The sequence below is a fragment of the Xiphophorus couchianus genome, chromosome 4 (genome assembly GCF_001444195.1).
Source record: "Xiphophorus couchianus chromosome 4, X_couchianus-1.0, whole genome shotgun sequence".
Taxonomy (NCBI): domain Eukaryota; kingdom Metazoa; phylum Chordata; class Actinopteri; order Cyprinodontiformes; family Poeciliidae; genus Xiphophorus; species Xiphophorus couchianus.
The window spans coordinates 34,178,962-34,191,895 of record NC_040231.1 but is presented as its reverse complement, the minus strand read 5'-3'; the positions used below and the strand labels follow the sequence as shown (position 1 = coordinate 34,191,895).

At 39.3% G+C, this 12,934-nt stretch overlaps 1 protein-coding gene across 3 annotated transcripts in view; it reads left to right on the top strand.

The window, feature by feature from the left end:
• Nucleotides 1-115: 115 nt before the first annotated feature.
• fah (fumarylacetoacetate hydrolase (fumarylacetoacetase)) overlaps nt 116-12,934 on the top strand; it is a 63,068-nt gene continuing 50,249 nt past the window's right edge. For 2 of the 3 annotated variants that reach the window (XM_028014892.1, XM_028014891.1), the window contains exons 1-3: nt 116-271; nt 9,103-9,213; nt 9,559-9,680. In XM_028014892.1, coding sequence (XP_027870693.1) covers nt 191-271; nt 9,103-9,213; nt 9,559-9,680 — 314 coding nt within the window. In that variant the 5' untranslated portion in view covers nt 116-190. Of the gene's footprint in view, nt 272-7,141; nt 7,387-9,102; nt 9,214-9,558; nt 9,681-12,934 lie in introns of all 3 variants that reach the window. The other variant, XM_028014895.1, reaches the window with a different exon arrangement.

Genomic DNA, 12,934 nt, shown 5'->3' with positions numbered 1-12,934 from the left:
CCTAGTCATTTCAGGACTGTTATGAATTAACCAAGAGGACTTGGAGTAGGGCGGATGCTGTTTGTGGCATATGATTGGCTGTACCGTGGGAGGCGTATCTACCCAAAGTTACTCTTCTGGAAGCACTTAACACTGCTCAGTATTCCAGATAGTCGAAGAAACTGAGTGGCTCAGCAGAGACAAGCAGAAGATGTCCTTCATAAGAGTAAATGCAGCTTCTGACTTCTCCTACCAGAATCTTCCATATGGGGTGTTCTCCACATCTGACAATGTAAGTTTGCTTTCAACCACACTAAGTAGTTAAAAGAGAGAGAAGAAAAAATAATTTAATTTAAATCTGAATGGAGGGGTGTTAGAATGCAGTAACTGCAAAAATGTTACAGCAAAAACCATCAGATTTTGTGAGCATGGAAATGCTAAAAGACCTTGATTATAGAAGAAGACAAAAACAAAACTAGCCATGCCATCTTAAGAGGTCTAAAAATCAGTAGTTTAAAACTTCCTGGAGAAATTTCCTCAAAATACATGGAATGTGCTGTCAATTCATTGTCTATACCTTATCAATGCAGAGTCACAGGAGTGCTAATACCTTTCTCCAGTGGTCACTGTGTGAGAGGTCTACACCCTGGACATGTCTCCAGTCCATCACAGGGCAAAATAGGGCAAACAATCACGCAACACTCACACTTTTTTTTAGAACTTAAATTTTATTAATTTTTTACAGAGCAACTGCACAGCCATACATCAGCAATAATTGCAACACTCACACTTTAAGTACAATTTAAACAGACCAGTAAGCTTAACAGCAGGGCCATGCAGATGTCATTGGATGGGTGGGTGCTTAAAGTTAAAAAGGGTCTCATGGATATAATTTGGAATCATGTAATCTGTCATTGACTTTATGTAGGGTTTCTGCAGATTTCACCAAATCAAAATTAAGACCTGTCTGTCTGTTTGTCTATCTAAGGCTGTCAATGTTAATGCATCAATACATATGATTATGGCTTAATGTTTATTTTGCGATTATTAATAAGTGATTGCTGTGGTATGAGGAGAAAACTATAAATATATTGCTGCACTTGACTTTACTTCATGGCTAGCTCCATGGCTAGCTCACTATTAATGTATCTTACTCTGCAGTTGTGGAGTCACAATATCTGGGATCATGAGCACCCCCTGCCATATGAGGCAAGAAAACTGCCTGCCTCACCTCGAATCTGTTGTCTGCCATTTATGATCGCTCCTCAGCACACGAAGCACGTTACACACACAGTTGGTGACAAAAAAACACTGTACATTATATACATAAGCTAAATTATGGAAAATCTGTTCTAATATTAAATGTTTTTTAACAATTTTATTGGGGACGTACAGACAGGAGAAAAAGGCTTCCATCAAATGACAGCCAGTGCAGTTAGTGAGAGGTTGCGCAATCCCAGGTGAGGCTCAGCTCACTGCTGCCTCACCAGCTTTGCTTCCAAGCATTTGAATGGGAAAATGCGAAAATTCTGCGATTTTGAAGAAAATTTTTTTATCAAAATTGGTTAAGTTAAATAAAAAATTAATACTTTACAGTATAAACCACAGGCTGAAAATAGCAATATAAATTATTTTATCATTATATTCTTCCATTATGACAGGTGAGGCTCTGCCTCACTTGCCTCCCCTGACTGCCTCACTGATCTGTGGAGTATCACAATTTAAAGGTAACACTTAAAGCACAAGTTTATATAGAAAAATATTCAGATTTTATTTTGTGGTTTTAAAGGCTCTACGTTGAAGACAATGAAAAATAAAGGCATAACTATTTGTCAATTTCTATCTGTTATCTCTTCTGTTCTGGGCTCCCACACACAGAGCTGGGTGTGCGCAGCTCTTCAGTCTGATCTTTATTGTTATTGTGTTTCTTGCCACTGAGCAGTGAAAGTAAATAATATGTTTACATGTCTCTTGCTGTAAGTATTTACTTACTGGAAGGGTTTTTATTTGTGATGCAGAGCCACAGCTAACAGGTAGCTCCCCAATTCAGCGTCTCTGACCAGCCTGTGCCGTTGGCAGCTGCTGCAGATTATCCAAACTGGTAAACCACATTAATAAAATATTTGTGAAATAATACGTTAAATGAACACTGAACAATTATTCATAAAATATATCAACATTTCTGAAAAAACACACAGAAAGTAATGTAATGTTGGAAATATTTATATATTTACTGTTAATCTATTCGTATGATTTGCTCTTTAAATGGCTACTTATTTTGGCTAATGGTATTATTTATTAAATATCCAAACTCAACATCCTAAACAAAGAATCAAACCACAATAGTCAGCTAAAATCACAATAAGAAACTTGATCAATCACAACTAAATGTTCTGTACCATGTCAGCCTCCAGAGATGATTGAGGATGAAGAGACGCTGATTTCTGGTTCTTTAGGTTCTGATGGGTCTGCAGTTCCTCTCCTGATCCATTCTGTCTGATATACAGCAGCACAATGCGCCACAACGGACACTTTTTTTTTTTGCCTTTTGATGTACACAGTATCCATCCTCTCTGAAATTGATCAGCTTATAAATGCGCGTCTTTTCACTCATGTCTCTATTTTTGAAAGTGTTTTTGCTTCTAAGGACATGAAATCGGGTCGAGGACATTTTAAAAAGATGCGGGTTGATAGCTTTCACCGCAACTGCATAGTGTCCGTCTCTAGGCAACGTTGACGTTCAGTGTCGGTCCGTAGTGTTCTGGGGTCCTTTAGTTCCCGCCACGAGAATTTAGCTGACTTTAATATTTCCTGTGTTTTATTTTGGTCATTATTGTTAAACTTAGTGTGATGTGTGTATGATAGGCGTTTCTATCGGACAGTTATGTATCGGTTCAATACGGGATGCACATTTAACAGCCAAATATGGGACAACTCCGTATTTTACGGGAAGGGTGGCAACCTGATTCAGGGGTGCTGAGCACCCCTAAAACAGGCCTAGATACGCCACTGGAGCAACATGTTAGCATCCTTCCCCCTTCGGTCTCCTTTTGTGACCCACATTTAATTTCCATCCAGTTCTTGTCCTGTTGTGTAATCATCTAACTCGGAATAGGAAGTCACAAGACTACCAAACTAGTAACTACTAGCAAGGACGCCTCTGCTTTTAAGGCAATATTATGTGAGTAAAAATGGTGAATTTGAACAGCATCTCTTATCCTCCATGGCTTCACGATGATGTTATTCTTTTTATGCCGCTTCTAATAAAAACTGAAAGTGTGCTTTACCGCCACCATCTGGTCTCACAAATGGTGTACAACTCAACATCTATTATGAGATCTAAAAAGAAAGACTGTGAAACAATCACTCAACACTATAACATGCAGATGAAATGTTCTTTGCAGAAATCATAAATAAGAACATTAACAGTGCTCAAACTTTATTTGCAACAGTTGACAGGCTCACAAACCCTCCTGTGACTGTACCACCTGAACACAGCCTGTAAAAAATTCGCTAACATCTTTGAGAATTTTTTTTTAAAATCAGAATGTTAATCTGCACTTCCACACTAAATCCAGTACCAGTGCTATACCCAAACATAACAAATGTGGAAAAATTACTACATTTTAACTACTTACACATAAGCCTAGAAAAAATTTATAAATCAATTAAGCTCAAGGTCCTGCTGTCAGAATACTGTAACGCTTGGGTTGTATTTAAGGAAGGAGAGGAGGCGGCAGACTCGTCAAGGCGATCAAAAACGCACAACCACACTGGTACTGGGAATTCCACAGTGTTGTCTTTTAATAAACACACAATAAACAAACCTTACAAGCCCGGTTGAACGGCTGCTATATTATCAGACATTAAAATTAGCAGAGTCCAAACAACCCGTAACATTAGGCTACTAAAGAAAATTAGGGAGCTAACATGTCCGTCTAGCACGTTTCTCCCACGCTCTCTACAGAGAAAACCGTGGCGCATACTTGTGACTTCATTAGCAATACTAGAGTATCTTAAAGAGACACTACACAATAACGGCTGTTACAATACCCTACCCACACATTTCTTTAAAAAAGTTCTGCCTGTCATTACAAATGATCTGATTCGAATAGTAAACTAATCACTCTCATCAGGTGTTTTTTCCTCACTCTTTGAAAACATTGTCAAGTCAAGCCACTGATAAAAAAGAACAATCTGGACAAACTACTACTGCATAATTACAGGCTGATCTCCAACCTCAAATTAATCAAAAAAATTATTGAAAAAGTTGTGTTTAAACAGTTAACTATCTTCATAACGATAACCAACTGCTTTGACGTGTTTCCGGGCTCACCACAGTACTGAGACTGCCTTCGTCAAAGTGTTCAATGATATCCACATAAACACAGTGTGGAAGTACCATAGTGCTGGTTCTGTTGGACCTCAGCACAGCATTTGACACTGCTGATCATGACATATTATTGGAACAACTTTAGAGCTGGGTCGGACCCAATTCTCCAGTTGCGGTCCAATACTCAACTGGTTTGAATCTTATACAGAACAGGGATTTTTTGTTTCATTAGGAAACAAATGTGGGACACCTCAAGGCCCCACATTATAACCTTTCTTCCTCAGGTTATAAGAGGAAATAAGTTTAGCTACCATAACTAGATGATATGGTACATAACAATATCACCACTTGACTCAGAACCTAGCCAAGTGTAACACTCACGATGTGTGCGGTCAGGGGAGGCAGGTGAGGCAGTGCCTCACCAGCCATCATGGAAAGAAAGAAAATATATAATCATAAAGTAATTTAAATTGTTATATTCATCCGGTGGTCTGTATTAAAAAATATTTATTTTTCATGTAGCTTCACCAATTTCGATTTTTATTTGTTCAAAATCGCTGAATTTTCTTATTTTCCCATTCAAATGCTTGGAAGCGATGCGGGTGAGGCAGCAGCGAGCTCTGCCTCACCTTGGATTGCGCAACCCCTGGCTATGCGCTGGCTGCTAAGCGGAGAGAGCATGTTGCTGTACGGCGTCAATAAAATGGTTTGAACAAATTTAATATGTGAACTTATTTCCAATAATTTAGCTTATGTATATAATGTACAGTGCTTTTTGTCACCAACTGTGTTTGTGTAACGTGTTTCGTGTAATGAGCGATTATAAACGGCAGAGAACAGGTTCGAGGTGAGGCAGGCAGTTCTCTTGCCTCATGGCAGGGGGCGCTCAAGATCCCAGACGTTCGTCTTGTTCACTCCTCAACTGCCGAGTAAGTGACAGCGAGCTAGGCTAAACGATTCGGGAAGCAAGTCAAGTGCAGCGATAGATTATAATAGAGATAGTGAAACATAACCTGTAAACTGCTGTCAATCTATGCATCTATTTGCAAATCTGATTCTGATGACGTCAGTGCCTCACCAGCTATGAACCTCACCGCACGTCACTGCTGTTTACAGTTAATAAAACAGACAATAAGACCAGTGCTAGGTTCAGCTATGTGAGTCGAGAAATGTGTAAATGTATTAATTACCACAGAGCAGAAAATAAGTTTAAACTGCTGGCTTATTATTTGTTGAAAAGAAAAGAAACAACAATATTACAAACAGTTGACGTACAATGACACAAAATTCAATCCAAAAGTTTCCCTGTTTCCTTCAGAATATTGTATTAAATCCCTGTTTTAAATCTCTCATCTCTCTCTCTTTCACAGCACAACTCTTAACTTCTTCGTTCTCTCTCTTTCTTCTTCGCTCTTTCTGCTTCTTCTTCGAGCGCCAGAGAACGTAGCAACCCGGTTGGCAGGAGCAAGTCACATGGGCTACACATCAATGTGTAGACCCTTCAGAATAAGAGATTTTACTCAACTTGACCGTTTTAGCTGCTGACAAAATAAAATTCTGTTTTATACGGTTTTAAACTAAATAAAATATCATAACATGAAATACAGCATTTATAATGTCTGTAATTATTATTTTTATATTTTTAACTATTTTAAGACCTATTTATTCTCTATTTATTTATTTTCTATTTACGCATTTTATAGCTATTTTTATGAAAAGGCTTATATTTAGTGAGGGCTATGTTAACCAGGGTTACACAAGCACCGAACAAATGCCTTAGAACAGATAAACATGTGCCAAAACTTTCTTCAGTTGAACAGAAACAAAACTGAAGTTATCTTCGGACCTAAAGAGAAACAAACGATCTAGAGTCAATGCACAACTTCAGTTATTACAACTAAAAACCAGTGATCAGGCCTGAAATTTGTGTGTAGTGAACCTTGAGAGCCACATGAAGACAGTTACAAAGTCAGCCTTCTATCACATGAAGAACATTTCCAGGATTACAGGATTAATGTTTCAGTAACATCTATAGAAACTCATCCACTCATTTATCTTTAGTCACATTGATTACTGCAACAGTGTCTTCACAGGTCTGCCTAAAAAAATCAGACAGCTGCAGTTGATCCAAAACGCTACTGCTGGCGCTCTGACTAAAACCAGGAAGACGGAGCACATCACACCACTTTAAAAAGTCCCTACACTGGTTAACTGTAGCTCAGAGAATATACTTTAAAATACTGTTGTTAGTTTATAAATCACTCAACGGAGGCGGTACCGCCCCTCCCCGGGGGGCGTTCAGACGACGGCAGGACGCGCTGGCAGAAAATTTTACAAAAGGGGGGCACTGGGATTCCTTTGGGGTTCGTTTGCTCAAAGGCAAACTTTACACCTTAAATGCACAACAATACCAGTTTAGACTTTGAGCAACTTGTTAAAATTGTATTGTGTAACATTAAAACATGCTTGGCTACGGTTGATGGTAGCTCTTCTTCTCTTCAGTGTTTGTAGCTTCTTGGCACAGCTCCATGGTCCTGCTATGGTAGCTTCACTGCATCAGTTGAACACCGGCTGATGACATTGCTGTGATTCACTTGTCTGGTGTCTCATTTTCAAATATTTTATATTTTATTGAGGATTTTTGTACATTTGTTTTGGCAGTGCTGTTATCATGTCAAAGCAGCAACTTATAACCTAAAGTGTTTTGTTGTCCATCTGGATGCTGCCCGCTTCCATGAAGGACAACGGAATATCGCTCTTACATCCCTGTGTATCTGTCTGAAATATTAACTCATTTAAATAATAATAAAAAAAATCCTTCCACGACAGACATTGGTGTTGCAAGTGATCCGGACGTGGACGTCGCGGGTTCGACTCCCAGTCCCGACGACCTTTGCCGCATGTCTTCCCCCCTCTCCTCACCCTCCTTCCTGTCTGCCGGGACATCGAACTGAGCGACAAACATAAAAACAGAGAAAAATGAACAGTGAACAGTGAAAAATCAATATGAGTGGTGAATCAACACATGATGTGAAAGGGCGGCGCAGCAGCATGATGAGTAAAGATTGCTGTTGGTGAGCGTCAATAAACGATGAAAGAAACTAAAAAAAGAAAGAACTAAAGAAATGAAAGAAAGAGAATAAAGAGAACATAACAATAAACCAAGAGAGAATAATGCTAATCAAAGAAAACTAAATGGAAATGAATGAAGAACAAAATGCAAGAATAAGAAACTAAATTAAATACAGAGGAATAAGCTTAGGCTGCACAGTGGCGCAGTTGGTAGCACTGTTGCCTTGCAGCAAGAAGGCATCCTGGATTCGATTCCCGGCCCAGGGTCTTTCTGCATGGAGTTTGCATGTTCTCCCTGTGCATTGTAGGTTCTCTCCGGGTACTCCGGCTTGCTTCCTCCCACAGTCCAAAAACATGATTGTTAGGTAAATTGGTCTCTCTAAATTCTCCCTAGGTGTGAGTGTGTGTGTGCATGGTTGTTTGTCCTGTCTGCTTCTGTGTTCTGAACAGACTGGCGACCTGTCCAGGGTGTACCCTGCCTCTCGCCCGGAACGTTAGCTGGAGATGGGCACAAGCAACCCTCCTGACCCCACTAGGGACAAGGGTGTAAGAAGATGGATGGCTGGATGGATGGATGGAATAAGCTAGTATGGCAAGATCTCTTGAGCAATAAGAATACGGCAAAAATTTAAAAAAAAGACATAATCCATGTTCCTGTCTCCTATTTGTTTTCATTGAAAGGAAATGGAACTTTTGTTTTTCCACTGAAAGCTCTGTTGCACAGTTACACCATGTGGGTGAAATTTTATAGACGATACTCTGAAGTCCCATTCTCCTGAATTGCAGCACAGAGCTGCTCCACCAGAAACTCATAGAAACACTGTTATGATTATGAGTTATGATTAATATAGTTGCAGTTATATCCATGTTTTAATGTTGCAGAGCACTGTCGTTTTGCAAATAGATCAAAGTTTAAACTGGCATTGCTGTACATCTTTTATCTGGTCATTTTGTGCAAGATTTAGCAACTAACATCAGAAAATTACACAGAACAGGTATATTTTTTCCACTCTAATTGGCTGCTGTTAGGCCTACAGATTTTAAGTTGAATGTCCATTGCATTTTTCGTAGACGCCTGTAAAAATAATTTCTATTCAAATGGCTTTTTTGTTCTCTGGAAAATTACTTTTGATGATAAATACAAAAACAAGCATAAAAATCAAAACATCAGCAATAGTGATAGTCATATTAATAATAAAAAAATATTCAGTGCATAGTAACCTGAACTTGTTTTGGTCAAGTTTGGTCCCTTACCATTATCCAGGTAAGGGACCTGGATAATGAATAAGGGGGCGCTGGCCCAAAACAGGTTAAGAAACACTGGCTTAGAACCACAACGCATTAAAGAACTGCTGTTATTGTAACAGCCTTCCAGACCTCTGAGGTCTTCTGCTCTGCATCCAGAACCAAACATGGAGAAGCAGCATTCAGCTTCTATGCACCACAAGAAGCTGTGTTTCAGCTCCAAAACAGCTGAAACACTTTAAATCTAGACCAAAAACCCACCTGTTTGCAGTTGCTTTTGAAACATAATCAATGAGACATTAATAAACAATCTGATGTGTAATGACAGCAAAATGTAATGTTTCAATTGACTGTATGTTCTATGACTTTGTATTTTTGTGCTTTCATAATATAAAGCACTTTGAAATGCCTTGTTGCGGAAATGTGCTATACAAATAAAATTTGATTTGCTTTCTATTTGTTCTATTCACCAGCCCAGACATCGCATTGGTGTTGCAATAGGAGACCAAATCCTTGACCTCAGTGTGATAAGATCTCTGTTTATAGGACCTGTAATGTCCAAACACTGTGATGTCTTTGACCAGGTAAAGTTGATTATTTTTAGACTTGTTTTACACTTCTAGCTACAACCTTCTACTAATCAGTCACATTAAAGAACTATACTTCATACAATACATTCATCTACTACTCATTTACAGCATCTTTGAAAATTTTATCTGTGGCTATAATATTTTTATGGAACAACCGTAGCAAAATTTAATTTCAGTATAATTTGAAAGTCCTTCACCACCTGCTTCTAACTGTTTGCACTAGATTTTTATGCTATACAAGTTAAGAGCTGATAAGTGAACTGCAGAATGAGACCCTGTATGGTCCTAGTATCTGAATTCATTCAAACCCTAATATTTCACTCTGTTCTTTTTTTCAAGCCTACACTAAACGCTTTCATGAGTCTTGGTTATGAAGCCTGGAGTGAGGCGAGGAGGACGCTGCAAAATCTGCTGTCAGACAATGAGGGTATTCTGAGAGATAATGTCAACCTTCGGAGCAGGTCAGTCTGGATGCAATCATTTACTGTATATGTAGCAGGTTCCAAATGGTCACCAGAATGGTACACAGACACAAGAGGCATAAGTCTGGTCACTGCACGTTTAAAGCACCCTTTAAAACAGCAACAAAAGGCACAAATCAGTGGACACAGTGGCTACGGCTCCCAACACAGAAATCTTCCCACGCAGCACTTCTCAACTGTAGCATTAATACATATATAAATAATAAAATAAAAATTAATTGGATGACAATCCAAATTCATATTCAGATAAGAATAAAATTAATATAATGTAATTTGGCTCAGTACAGTTCCAGACTGATAATATACAGTAATTTCACAAATTCATTTTGTCATGAATTACATGAAAAACAAACCTTTAAAACAGCAACGAAAGGCACAAATCTATGGATACAGCAACTACAGCTCCCAACACAGAAATCTTCCCATGCTAGCAGAGGGGGGCAAAGTAAATACGGAGACTACCAAACACACTATAGTGGAACAAAATCAAACACAGACCTTATCAAAACAGCTATTATAATCTTAATTTTATATTTCTCCATCTTTTTTAGCAACTAAATTTAATTTCATACTGTAACTGCTAGCTTTGCGCACAGGGAGATCGTGGAAAGTCCCAACTCACCAGCACAGACGGTGTTATGGATTAACTGATGGCTAAATTAACTGGTGGTGGCAGCTGGGAGAGACAGATGTTTTTGTGGGCGTGGGTTTTAAGGACCCCTTTCTGGAGGGGTGCTGGTTAAACGTTTTGGAGTTAATATTTTTTAATAGGTTTGCCAGGCAAACTTTAACTGTAATGTTGCCAAATTACCAAGTTGCACAGGATGTATCTGCAGCCCAGAGATGTCTTAAGGTGCAAACGAAATAATGTGGCTTCAATTAAATGAGCAAGGAATTAGAGTTTGCATGATATCAGAACTGTTAACATTTTACAACGTTCACGTTTTTCAAATCCGTTTATTTACATTTGTTGTGTTTTGATCAGGAAACGACACAGTAACCTAAGCTTTTTTCTTTTTCTTTTTTTTTTTTTTTGTCATGTTGAGGTCACATCTGTGTTGAGGACCCAGTTTGGCTGTCACTAGTTAATCCAGGTCTTGATGCGGCTCGATTGTTGTTTTTTAGTTTATTTCCCCTCGTCAACAGCTTGCAAACTGTTTCCCAGTAGACAACACACGGACAAATAGATATGGCTCACATCTGGACTAAATGCCCGGTTCGCTACAAGCAGCCTAAGTCGGCCGTATCGCTGTGGTCAGAACCAGATAAAGAAACGGTACCGCGATTGTCATTGCGACGCACCTCAGAGAAGAGGTCTTGTGAGAAATTCTGTTCCTCTGTGAAAATCTGTGCCCCCTGTGTCGGGAGCGCGCATTGCCAGAGAGGCGGATCTGACTATTTTCACAGCGCTTCTGATCTATTTCTCGGTTAAATAACTCGTATAATCATGTCAAGATTGTAACATTCAGTTTAATCGGCAGCTGTTGTTTGCAAAATTGTACAAGAAATAAATAAACGAGGTCTTCTTACGCTGTTCTGTGTTATTTTAAACGCAAAGAGAATCGGTCTTTTTCCAACTTTTGTTACTTAAGCCTGACAAATAAAAGTAAGTCACCCAACACAGTTTTCCAACACGTAGTGTGTATTTATACTTTTTCATTGCTGATATAAGAGGATGGAAGCTGGCTGATAGCAGGGCACAAAAATTAAGTCTTCCTGAAAAGACGAGAGTGTTGCCTTTCTGGTAAATCCCGTTCTAATGTAAAATATGACAGATTACTGGATTAAGGACATTTCTAGTATACTACATGCTATCACACATAACAATTTTTGAGAATTTGGAAACAGTTGCTCTTTATTTCCCAAAGTAATGGGGGAAGGAGAGGAGAGAATGGATATTTCCGTTGCCTGAAATAATCTGCTCCCTGTCCATAAAATGGAAAGAAATTACATTTACTTGCAAGTCTTTAACTGTGTTAATTCCTTTCATCATCTAGAATAAATTATGAAAGTTTGAAAACATTTGCTCATTATTTGCCTAAGTCTGAGTGTTATGAGGGGGGAATCATATATAGTATTTTAGCTACCTGAAATAATTCGTTCCCCCTCCATACAAACTAATTTACCAGCAAGTCTTTAACTGTGCTTATTCCTCTCATCATCAACAACAAATACTGTGGATATGGTGACATTTCATCATTATTTGCCAGTTATGAGCGGGAAACCATATATTTTAGCTGTTTTTGCTGCCTGAAATAATCCGTTCCCCCTTCATAACATAGAAACAAATTAATTTACCAGCAAGTCTTTAACTCTGTTTATTCCCTTCTTCATCAACAACAAATCATATGATTTTGGTAGCATTTGCTCCTTATTTGCCAGAGCTATGAGGGCGGAACCGTATATTTTAGCCACCTGAAACAATCCGTTCCCCCTCCATAACATGGGAACAAATTAATTTACCTGCAAGTCTTTAACTCTGTTTATTCCTGTCTTTAGCAACAATAAATAATGTAAGTTTGAAAACTGAATGTTACAACCTTGACATGATTATACGAGTTGTTTTACCGAGAAATCTATCAGAAGCGCTGTGAAAATGGTCAGATCCGCCTCTCTGGCTGCAATGCGCGCTCCCGACACAGGGGGCACAGATTTTCACAGGGGAACAGAATTTCGCACAAGACCGCTGCTGACGAGATCTGGGCTAGAGGTGAGTGGCTGTGAATAGAAGATACTGCAAAACCTCAATTGCTAAAGAAAGATCTAGCTCATAGCTGTCATGTTGAGGTCAATCTTTCGAACCCACATGCGCAGAACACACTCTGGAGACGGGTAACGGTAAAGGTGATTTATTAAATACTGTGCAAACAGGTATGTACAAAGGTGGTCCGGAACTGGTGCTCGTCTGTGTGGTTCTGGATCTCTGGGTGGAAATAAGACAGGTAAGAGGGGTTCAGAGATCGTGGGAATGCCGTCCAGCCAGAGACCTACTTGCTGGTGAGCTCGTCAGAGCACGGAGAGGTGAACCGCTAGGATCCGGAGCTGCAAGCTGGAACGAGGGCGTGAGTTTCTCTAGAGGGCGGCCAGGTGGATGGAGGGAGATCTCTGACAGGTGCCGGAAGGGATCCGGTTCGTAGAAGTTCTGAGATACTCAGGGCTTCACGGAAACAATCTAGGAAAGGCAGCACAAAAGGAGGTTACTTGGAGAATAGGTGGTCGGAGGTGAGCAACAA